General features: G+C 37.2%; 1 protein-coding gene and 1 non-coding gene across 2 annotated transcripts; one reads left to right on the forward strand and one right to left on the reverse strand.

Moving 5' to 3' along the window:
- Window positions 1-802: 802 nt before the first annotated feature.
- trnar-ucu (transfer RNA arginine (anticodon UCU)) lies at window positions 803-893 on the reverse strand. The gene is given in 2 exon segments: window positions 803-838; window positions 857-893. It is a non-coding gene; the product is annotated as a tRNA-Arg (tRNA).
- A 322-nt stretch (window positions 894-1215) lies between these two features.
- bag1 (BCL2 associated athanogene 1) lies at window positions 1216-11608 on the forward strand. Its single transcript, XM_057858133.1, has 7 exons — window positions 1216-1360; window positions 6219-6347; window positions 6415-6497; window positions 6561-6674; window positions 8373-8480; window positions 11149-11211; window positions 11286-11608. Exons 1-7 carry the CDS (start codon window positions 1324-1326, stop codon window positions 11373-11375), a joined length of 624 nt encoding a protein of 207 aa, XP_057714116.1. The 5' UTR covers window positions 1216-1323; the 3' UTR covers window positions 11376-11608.
- The last annotated feature ends 599 nt before the right edge of the window (window positions 11609-12207 follow it).

Genomic DNA, 12207 nt, shown 5'->3' on the forward strand with positions numbered 1-12207 from the left:
TGAGCAGTTCATGAATGCGTCACGAGCCAACAGCGCCATTGTGCCAAGCTCAAACGTCATCTCCAAACGAAACACCCGTCGTTTCAAACTATGGACTATTTTGTTCGCCTTTGCGAAAACACAGAGAAATGGGCAACTTTTTTTGAGGAAAAACTACAAAGGTAAATGAGAAAGCCCTCAAAGCCAGTTAGCTTGCTGCTGAACTTGTTGCTAAATCCGAAAAGTCCCACACTATGGCAGAGACATTACTAATACCTGTCTGGCAGAGAGACTGAGAGCTGTTGAAGAAGATTGTATTCATTTAACAGAAGAATTTAAATTGCACACTTAGTAAGTATGAATACAGAGAAATTATTTTATAATTAAATATACTGTACGAAAGTAATTTTGGAACATTTTTGGTTTGTGGTGTGTGTGCCGCGAGATTTTTTTCAATGTAAAAACGTGCTGTGACTCAGAAAAGGTTGAAAAACACTGCATTAACATTCAATTCTTTACAGGATTCACTGCTTAGTCGGTGGAGTGTAAATAAAAATATATGATTTAAATAAACAATTTTAAATTCATGCGAGGTAATTCAAAACTCACTTTGACACACAGAAAAAGTTGGATTACAACCAAAGATTAGTTGCAATCGGTATATTTCAAGATGTTCACCACCAAAACCCGAAAGTTTGATTACAACCCAAGATTAGTTGCTATCGGTAAATGTCAAAATGTTCACCACCAAACCGCGAAAAGTTTGATTACAATCCAAGATTAGTTGCGATCGGTAAATTTCAAGATGTTCACCTCCAAAACGCGACTCTGGTGGGACTCGAACCCACAACCTTTGAATTACTTGCGAAGTATATCGTAGAAGTCCAATGCGCTATCCATTGCGCCACAGAGCCTGTTGCCATGGCAATTTCGCACACATTTATATAAAGATATCTATAAGATGCGGCGACGAAAGTCTTCTTTTTCATATTTATTGCTGATTTTATCTTTGTTTTGTACAGGAAAAGTTATTCTTTCCTAAAATGCGACGGAAAGAAAAGACAGGAGGCATCCTGTATAGCCTAGAAGTAGTAACAAAACTATTTATCGAACGTTATGTACTGAATGAATATATCTTTATTCAATTACTTTCATTAAATCAATTATTTAGAAACATGTCTGGGGAAGCCCTGGTTTTAAAGTGCAATTTGAGTAAAGTCAAGTCTTCGTTCATGCAACAAAAGTGAACAGCTTCTGGTGTAACCCGGAAGTAGTTCTCTTGCTGTTAGCTCATAGTTGTGGTAGTATTCATGCCGTGATTAATTCAAACAACGATATTTAATCATGTCGGCGGAAGCTATCAGCGTGACAGTCACTTACGGTAATATTTCACTGTTGTACCATTCCATGTTTTAGAAGATTTTTAATAAAACACTATTGTGAGTTTGTAATTGTAGCTGGTGATAACGATTAGCTAGCGTGCACGCTATTTAAGCCAGTCCTAAAACAAGTATAATTAACAGTGACACAATAGATTATTGGGTAGGAAATTTACTCTCCTCAAATGGGCTGATTTGTGGTTTAGTGTAAAATCATTGTTAAAGTTACACATTTGTCGGTGCAATGTGATTCTGCGATGCATGTGGGTCACGACAAAAAAATCCTCGAGTGCCTAATGAAAAAATAAATAATTAAAAAATGTAGAATGTATATGTAATATATGGTCAAACAACTAATTCTGCACGTATTGTCAGATTGTCAGAAAAAAAAAAAGAAAAAAAAAAAACACGGATTTTTTTTTTTACCCAACATGTTTCCGCCCTAATTTCCGCCCTAAACTTTCTATGAAAATATTTATATAGTTTAAAAAATATTTCTGTATTTGAAGCTAATCGTTTTTCCCAACTGTAGTGTACTTTTTAGCAGCGGGAACCTCGGGGCACCTCACGATACGATTTGAGATACAAGGCTCACCATAACGAATGATCTCACGATATGGCGATACAACAATTATCGGTACATCAGTCAATAAATCATTCTACAATACAAATAATAAACAGAAAAACAATCTATTTTTATCCTTCTGCTGTGAATTGGAATGAGTTTATCTCTCGTAGACGTCCAAACCATTTGAACTACAAATAGATTGGATGTCTTTGGCCGTCAGTGGCAGCCAATGCCAGGCAATGAGTTCATTTTGAAGCATTTCATGTCATTTCCTGTTGATTTTCGGTCACTTCCTTTCCCTTTTGGAGCATTATTCAGGGTCACTTACTGTTGACTTAAAGGTCGTTTCCTGTTGATTTTTGGGTTATGTCCCAAAATGAATAGGAATTGACTCAAACTGAACAGGAAGTAACATCTAAACGGCCTAAAATGAACAGGAAGTGACCTGTAAATGACCACAAGACTAAATGCTCCGGTTTCAGTGTCATTGACTGCGCTAGACGCCCAATCCAGTTAAAATGAATTGGATGTGTAGCGCTGTCAATGGAAGGTAGTGAGCAAACATAGACACGTGTCTCGTTATGTTCTAGTCTCCGAAGCCATGTTTTTAACGTCAACGTCATGAGTAAAATGTTCGTTGGTGAAATATTTTTGTTATCGTCATTGTTTTTATATGTATATGATCTAGGGTTGCTGCTAGCGATTATTTTCGTAGTCGATTATTCTAGGGCTGCAGCTATCATTTATTTTAGTAGTCGATTAATCGAACTAGTTAGTTCGAATAATCGGGTAATCAGATAAGGAACATAAAAAATTAAAATACCTGATATGAGCCTCAAACGATATGAAAAATGAATAAATGAAGATCTAAGTCCAACAAAAGAATAATTCGCTAACTTACAGGGGTGAAGTCCGCTAGCTTAAATGCTTTAAAATGCTAATTTTTTCCCCCAATGTTCTTAACAAATGGTTCAAACTCATATTAACACAAAATAAAGGGCTAAATATACCTATAAACTAAATTACGAATGCATTAAAAAACATTAGCTCAAACAAAAACTTAGCTTATGTTAGTCTTAACAGGGAGCAGCTGGATTCAGCCATGTGAAATGAGTTATATCATATTCACTGTTGCCACTAGAGGGCAGTGTATCCGCCCAAATCATTAAACCTAAATGCAAACACTTTGAAAACAAACCATTACAACGCCACTTTAATTAAACGAATACTCGAAGCAGCAAAATTTAATTCGAAGCTTTTTTCTTATCGAATTACTCGAGTTAATCGATTAATCCTTGCAGCACTAGATTAATCTATTGAGTAGTTTGAAAAATCGAGTCATCATGTGTCAAATGTATAACCTGAGTTTTTGAACACCTGGAGGTTTAAAAAAAAAAAAAAAGTGGTGGATTCAACACAGATTTGGTTTTGATCTCACCAGATTTTTCATAATGATATGAACAAAACAGTGCATTTCACTTCTGCACTGCCCGACAGCCAGCTAAAAATGAATGCACTTCCATAAACCACAAGGCGTGGTCTTTTCTTGCTTTTATGGGAAGACACTCATCTTAATAATGTAAAGGTACAACAGAAAAATACACATATTCAATACTCAATATACAACAAACTGCACAATATACTTATATACACAACTATTATATGTATAGCATAGCACACTAGCTTGAGCAGTGGTTGGCTTCTATAACACAACAACTTATTAAGTTCTGTACATATGACCCTTCACCACAGAAGTAAACATATGGTGCACATCCATATGTTATAGTAAACATAAAATACTTAGACTTATTTCTGAGGCGGAAACGTAACAGAAAGCATTCATGATTGTCAATGCAACCGCTAGACACCGCAATGTGTATGTGAATGAGCTTGTAATGTGAACAAAACTACTGTGACAAAAAATAGATTGAATGAATTATTCTGACCAGCAGGTGGCAGCAATGCCCCGCAAATGGTCAACTGCTTTCCTATACTAGTGTGTAAAGTCACTGTAAACTGTAAAGCCAGCACAATACATGTTATCGGTCCTATTAATAATGTTATTGGGTTTATCGGGATGAAGTCATAATTCCTATTATTGGACCGATAATTATCGGACCAATAATTATCGTGCAACAGTAAAAATTATTCAATGCTTTCACCTCCTTCCAAAAGTCACAGTAGCTACGATTACTAAGTTTGCCAGCAAAGTAGTATGGCCTCATTCTTGCTAATTAATGCTGCAACGATTTATCGATTAACTCGAGTATTCGATTAGAAAAAACATTCGAATTAAATTTTATTGCTTCGAGTATTCGTTTCATTAAAGTGGCGTTGTATTGGTTTATTTTGAAAGTGTTTGCATTTAGTTTTATTGTTTAGGGTGGATATACTGCCCTCTGGTCTGCCTCATTTCACATGGCTGAATCCAACTGCTCCCTGTTAAGACCAAAATAAGTTTTTGTTTGAGCTAATGTTTTTTTAATGCATTCATAATTTTGTTTATGAATGTATTTAGCCGTTTTTTGTGGGAATATGTGTTTGAAACTTTTGTTAAGAGCATTGTTAAAAAAACAACAACAAAAACTTAGCATTTTATAACATTTAAGCTAGCTGACTTTTTTTTTTTTGTAAGTTAGCCAATTTTTCTTTTGTTGTACATACTTTAGATTTTTTTGTTTTAATACTGTTTGAGCTTAGGTATTTTAATTTTTCATGTTCCTTATCCGATTACTCGATTATTCGAACTAACTAGTTAATCGATTAATCGACTACTAAAATAATCGATAGCTGCAACCCTATTGCTAATAAAACGACGAAAACAACACTGATGGCAGCCAATGAGTAAACAAGGAAAACACAAAAATATCCTCCTTTACTGTCAAGAGTAGTACAAATTAGGGCTGGGCGATATGGCCTTAAACATGTATCACGATAAATTGAGCAGATTTATCTCGATAACGATAAATGACGATAAATTCACCCAAGCGTACTGTTATATAATTTGAAAATCTGAATCAATGCATGAAATACAGATGAACTGTTTCTTGTTGATTTATTTACCAGCATTCAATTTCATATACCGTATTTAACAATTGTACATGCAGTCTAAACATTAAGTTTATAAAAATGTATTGTAAGCAATAAGAATTCAAGTATGAACATTTATAACAGCGTGTATGACTTGAACAATGTACATTATCAAAATCAATATGCCTGTGCAAACATGTCATTGTAACACAAATGACTTGCAGCTTGAAGCGTACACTTCAAAAAGACAACTTATTGTTAATGGCTGCTGTGACATAATTATTAAATACAAGTGTTTACTTTATGGTTTCAGGGTCCCCCCCCCAGTGCATTTTTTAATAAATGCACGCACAAATGAACCCCCAAACAAACAGAGAGAGAGACACACACACATTAAAGCTATATTGATCTTCTTCAAATGAAACGCTTAAGATTTTATGATAGCAATAATGACACAGAAATAAGCACATACAGAAAAATAGCTGGGGCCATTTCTCGGTCATTATAAGTTTCGCCGTTGAATTGTACTTTATGCTGAATGCTTTACCATCACAAAAGCTATCAGAGGAATCACACACAGACAGATACAAAATAACGCCACATAGTAGTTGCTAGATGCTGTCCGTGCCCAATCCACTCATTAAGTTCAGCCGTTTCAACAAGGTTAGAGCCGCTATCCGACTCCATCACGTTCATTTGTAGCGTTAGCCGCTAGCTAGCATTAGCCTGGCTACCAGTAGAAAGCACTGAAAGCACCATCTCTGGAAATCGTGAGAACAAGGGAGGACAGTGGGTGAAAGCCCGTCTGGATGCCACCAAGAGTCTACTAAATGTCGGGTGAAAGTTTGGTGAACCCCCCTTAAGCCACACTCCATCACGTTTTGCTTGTAGCGTTAGCTGCTAGCGTTAGCTTACCAGGCTTTTGTTTGATTGGCTTCTTGATGATCACGTGACTCCCTACGTAAGCCCATTGACTGCTTTCTTAAAGGGGAATGAACATAGACGAACAACACAGAAGCGGGATGAAAAGACTATATTTTCTTGTTTTATTAATTTACCGAATTTACCGACATGGTCAAAATTACGTCGGTCATCGTTAAGAATTTCGGTGACGGTAAATTTTCGGTTTACCGCCCTGCTCTAGTACAAATTGAAATTTCCCTCATGACAACAAATTTCTGACCTGTGTTTACCCAAAAACAAATAAATGAGTATTACTTTTGACAACCGTAATGTATACCAACTATTCCTGCTGACTCCAGGTTCTTCGAAGCACAGGATCACAGTCACCAGTCAAGAGGATGGCAAGAGCCCCACTGTCAAAGACTTGTCAGATTGTCTCACTCAGCTCACAGGAGTTCCTCCAGGCTCTCAGAAGCTCATTTTCAAGGGTAATCATCATTTTCAGAAGTCTGCTGGTGCGATATTTTTCCCGTAATTGGAATCCTCTTGATTTAGGCAAGTCGCTGAAGGACTTGGAGCAGACGCTGTCCAGCCACGGGATAAAAGACGGATCCAAGCTCATGATGATTGGAAAACGGGTGAGGCCTTTTGATATGGTGTTTCTGTGTGATTGGTTTGTATAACTGCTTCTATGTCAACAGAACAGTCCAGAAGAGGAAGCTGAGCTAAAGAAGCTAAAAGAAATTGAAAAATCAGTGGAGCAGACGGCTAAAAAGCTCGAGAAGGTTGACGGAGAATTGACTGGACTCAAGAACGTACGTTTATTTGCCTATTCTGGCATTTATTTTTTTGGGATATTTAGCATAAATGTACCAAAGTACAGGTGTAGCTGACCGCTCGGAATGATGCGACACGCAGAGGGCTTCGACGGGTGTTCTTTAACTATATTTTCAGTCATTTTTTGTTCTTTAGTTGACACCGTGAAAACTAGAAAAATTCACAAACGTAACAACGGTGACCCATTAAAATACAATTCACAAAAACAACAATAAACATTTCCATTCCCTCCTACCTCCATCTGCCTTCCAAGGGTGCTATCTATCTTCAATCGAACCAGTTATACATCTTCCACGTGAGTCTTCGTACCAACAAGCTAATACAATCAGAATAAATATAAACAAATTCACACGGTGCTAATAAACCTCACTATTCATTAATGAACTCACCTACGATGTGACTGCAGTGCTTCTCAACAAGTGCAGCGTGCGGAAAAGTTTACTGACAGGTGTGGGAAGTTTCCTCAAGATAAAACCGGAAGCATGGGGTCGTGCGCGAGGCACCTTTCAAAATAAACGCAAATACGGAAGTGCCCGCAAATTCCCAGACCAACACGCCATTTACAACAGGTAGTCCCCGGTTTACGAACGATTCTGTTCCTGCGCTGGCATTGTGACCCGGATTTCCGCATAAGTCGGAAATAACCCTTTAAATTAGGGCTGTCAAAATTATCGCGTTAACGGGTGTAATTAATTTTTAAAATTAATCACATTAAAATATTTGACGCATTTAACGCACATGCCCCGCTCAAACAGATTAAAATGACAGCACAGTGTCATGTCCACTTGTTAGTTGTGTTTTTTGGTGTTTTGTCGCCCTCTGCTGGTGCTTGGGTGCGACTGATTTTATGGGTTTCAGCACAATGAGCATTGTGTAATTATTGACATTAACAATGGCGAGCTACTAGTTTATTTTTTGATTGAAAATTTTACAAATTTTATTATAACGAAAACATTAAGAGGGGTTTTAATATAAAATGTCTAACTTGTACTAACATTTATCTTTTAAGAACTACAAGTCTTTCTATCCATGGATCGCTTTAATAGAATGTTAATAATCTTAATGCCATCTTGTTGATTTATTGTAATAATAAACAAATACAGTACTTATGTACAGTATGTTGAATGTATATATCCGTTTTGTGTCTTATCTTTCCATTCCAACAATAATTTACAGAAAAATATGGCATATTTTATAGATGGTTTGAATTGCGATTAATTACGATTCATTTTTAAGTTGTGATTAACTAGATTAAAAATTTTAATCGTTTGACAGCCCAAAATATATAATATATAATATAATATAATATAATATAATACAATGTAATATAATAAATAATAATAACACTATTAATTAAATAGATGATAACCAAATAACCGCCTCTGGGTTCTTCGCAGAAAAAAGCCAGGAAATAAATAACACTATTGGCCGGACCAAATGTGGAAGTGGGCCGTATCCGGCTCCGTAGGTCGCAACTTGGAAAAAACAATGTTTTTTGTTGTTGTTGTTTTTTTTTTTTTTTTTTGCGGGGGCGCTACTTCGCGGTTTTTCACTTATTGCGGCGGGTTCTGGTCCCCATGAACCGTGAAAAATGAGGGATCACTGTACTTCATTTCTCCCTTGCATGAAGCGCTTTACAAGATGCATTTTTTGCTTTGTTTTTATTTTCTTGCCAGGGCTTCCTTGCCAAAGATCTTCAGGCTGACGCTCTCGGCAAACTGGACCATCGAGTGAAAGTCGCGGCTGAACAGTTCATGAAGATCCTGGAGCAGATTGATGCTCTGGTATTGTCTTTCACACATCGAATTTAGTATATTTACTTTGGTAATTTATTACTTGCATCCATGGCTAAGTGCAAGTTTAATGATTTGTGGCTTTAGGACAGTGCAGTGCATGGATGAAACTGGTGGAGGGGAAACTTATATGAAGCACACTGCATTTCTGCAAGAAAACTTTTAAACTTGGAACATTGGGCATGTATTGAAATGGGAAAGAACTGTGAATAAATTCATAAACTTTGCAAGTAATTCCGAACCTCCAATTTTCCTTTACTCAGTTACATTTACTGGAGTACCAATCGAACTCAAGCTTGCCGTTATATGATCAAGCCGACCTGTTCAATCACGTAACGTCTTTAAAGCACCGTAAAAACTGATGCATTTGACATAGAGCACTGCCGTCAACATGACTCAAAAGCGCCGATTTTAACCTGTTTTATTTGGTACCGATCGGAAAAGGAAAACTGGAGATATTTTCTTTTAGTTTCATATTGGGAAATATGTGTTCTCCACTAGAGGGCACTCATGCTCTTTGGACGAATGATGCCTCATTTCTGTATTTTTTTTCTCTCGCCGGAAAACAATGACCCCCCCCCCCCAGCTTAATGTGGTTATGTAATAGGTTTTAGTATTCCTCTTCAAAGTACAATATGAACAGTTCATATAGACAAAAAAATACCATTGTTAAATAAAAATCAAACATCGTAAGCAGTTACTAACAATGTTGCTCATTACTTGAGTAAGATTTTCACCAAATACTTTTTTTTACATGCGTACATTTTTGGATGACTACTTTTACTTAAGTAATATTATTTTGAAGTAACACTACTCTTGAGTAAAATTTTTGGCTACCCTACACTCCTCTAGCAATGGGTCTAAAATTGTATTGATTATGGTCTTAAAAAATCTTAAATTTAGCTTGCTGAAACTTGCACTCTTTTTACTTAATTTTATGAACTTGTTCTTGAGCCTTACAGTGGGGCAAATAAGTATTTAGTCAACCACTAATTGTGCAAGTTCTCCTACTTGAAAATAGTAGAGAGGCCTGTAATTGTCAACATGGGTAAACCTCAACCATGAGAGACAGAATGTAAAAAAAAAACCCAGAAAATCACATTGTTTGATTTTTAAAGAATTTATTTGCAAATCATGGTGGAAAATAAGTATTTGGTCAATACCAAAAGTTCATCTCAATACTTTGTTATGTACCATTTGTTGGCAATAACGGAGGCCAAACATTTTCTGTAACTCTTAACAAGCTTTTCACACACTGTTGCTGGTATTTTGGCCCATTCCTCCATGCAGATTTCCTCTAGAGCAGTGATGTTTTGGGGCTGTCGTTGGGCAACATGGACTTTCAACTCCCTCCACAGATTTTCTATGGGGTTGAGATCTGGAGACTGGCTAGGCCACTCCAGGACCTTGAAATGCTTCTTACGAAGCCACTCCTTTGTTGCCCTGGCTGTGTGTTTGGGATCATTGTCATGCTGAAAGACCCAACCACGTCTCATTTTCAATGCCCTTGCTGATGGAAGGAGATTTTCACTCAAAATCCCTCGATACATGGCCCCATTCATTCTTTCCTTTACACAGATCAGTCATCCTGGTCCCTTTGCAGAAAAACAGCCCCAAAGCATGATGTTTCTACCCTCATGCTTCACAGTGGGTATGGTGTTCTTCGGATGCAATTCAGTATTCTTTCTCCTCCAAACACGAGAACCTGTGTTTTTACCAAAAAGTTCTATTTTGGTTTCATCTGACCATAACACACTCTCCCAGTCCTCTTCTGGATCATCCAAAAGCTCTCTAGCAAACCACAGATGGGCCTGGACGTGTACTGGCTTCAGCAGGGGGACTCGTGTGGCTGTGCAGGATTTGAGTCCCTGGCGGCGCATTGTGTTACTGATAGTAGCCTTTGTTACTGTGGTCCCAGCTCTCTGTAGGTCATTCACTAGGTCCCCCCGTGTGGTTCTGGGATATTTGCTCACCGTTTTTGTTATCATTCTGACGCCACGGGGTGAGCTCTTGCATGGGGCCTCAGATCGACGGAGATTATCCGTGGTCTTGTATGTCTTCCATTTTCCAATAATTGCTCCCACAGTTGATTTCTTTACACCAAGCGTTTTACCTATTGCAGAACTAGTCTTCCTAGCCTGGTGCAGGTCTACAATTTTGTCTCTGGTGTCCTTCGACAGCTCTTTGGTCTTTGTGGACAGGTGTCTTTTATACCAATATTGAGTTAAAACAGGTGCTATTAATACAGATAACAAGTGGAGCCTCTTTAGACCTCGTTAGAAGAAGTCAGACCTCTTTGACAGAAATCTTGCTTGTTTGTAGGTGACCAAATACTTATTTTCCACTCAAATTTGGAAATAAATTCTTTAAAAATCAAACAATGTGATTTTCTGTTCGTTTTTTCCCCCACATTCTGTCTCTCATGGTTGAGGTTTACCCATGTTGACAATTACAGGCCTCTCTAATCTTTTCAAGTAGGAGAACTTGCACAATTGGTGGTTGACTAAATACTTATTTGCCCCACTGTATGTAGCAACTATAGTTTTTGTAATATACTTTGTAATACATACAGACCTCCCACATGTATGCTCTGTCTGCGTGTTAAATAATGTTATAATGTCTTATAATTCGTTGATATTTGGCACTTTGTTGCCCTCAGAGCGTCCCGGAGAACTTCAACGACTGCCGTATGAAGAAAAAAGGCCTTGTAAAGACAGTGCAGGTGAGTATTCCACCCTGTTTTCTCCACCAGCTAATGAAACCCATGAATAAACTCATAAGATGTCCTCACATCAGGACTTTCTGGCTCAGTGTGACAAGATTGAGGCCTGCATATCAGACCACTTGACGAAGATCCAGTCAAAAAATCTGGCGCTGGCGGAGTGAAGCCGTCTTAATACTGTTATTGCTCTGTGAGCAACTACTGTGCCGTGTGTAACGCGCGCACCCGCGACTGTATTTATTGCTAATGTGCTCAATCCTTTAGTTTCTAGTGCTTGTAGATTACGCCATTTTCATCACTGTATAATCCCAGATTTATCATGTATGCCCTATGACCATTATTACTAAATAGACGACTGAAGATTTTTAATTAAAATATATTCAAGTGTTCTGTAGCAGTGGTCGAGTCATTTTTAAACTCAATTCAAAATGAAACCGCCTGTGGAGTTACAAGTTGTCGAAGGGTGAATGTTTGCACTGAGTAGTTTTACTTTAATGGTGCAGCGGTGAATTTGATTTCAGATACAAAAAGTATTTTTTGGCAAATTTTTAATTCATTTTGTAAAGATTTCTGGTCGCAGAACAAAGCTAACAAATACCTATAAAATTACACCAAAGTATTTACTGAAATAATGTTTTTATACCAAAAGAAACTTATGCAAATTAACGTGAGCACTGCTTCAGAGGAAAACAAAGGAATTATGATTCAATGAAAATATAATGCACAAGAGTTAATTGTAATTTTTACCTCGTGATACATACTGAACAAGTATAGAAACAAATGTACAGTGCCCTCCATAATTATTGGCACCCCTGGTTAAGCTTGTGTTTTTTAGCTTCTAATATATTTTTTTTAATTCAAAAAAATTGTGGGACCTTAATGGAAAAAAAAGAGAAAAATCCAACCTTCAATACAAGTGCATTTATTGAGTGGGGAAAAATCCCACATAATGAAATAATTATTTGCCATCAAATAATGTGTCACAATTATTAGCAC

Source organism: Corythoichthys intestinalis, chromosome 14 (genome assembly GCF_030265065.1).
Source record: "Corythoichthys intestinalis isolate RoL2023-P3 chromosome 14, ASM3026506v1, whole genome shotgun sequence".
Lineage (NCBI taxonomy): Eukaryota > Metazoa > Chordata > Actinopteri > Syngnathiformes > Syngnathidae > Corythoichthys > Corythoichthys intestinalis.

Coding starts and splice junctions, on each gene's coding strand:
- bag1 (XM_057858133.1), top strand. CDS start 1,324: ATGTCGGCGGAAGCTATCAGCGTGACAGTCACTTACG. Junction 1,361..6,218: donor CAGCGTGACAGTCACTTACG/GTAATATTTCAC, acceptor TGCTGACTCCAG/GTTCTTCGAAGCACAGGATC. Junction 6,498..6,560: donor TCATGATGATTGGAAAACGG/GTGAGGCCTTTT, acceptor CTATGTCAACAG/AACAGTCCAGAAGAGGAAGC.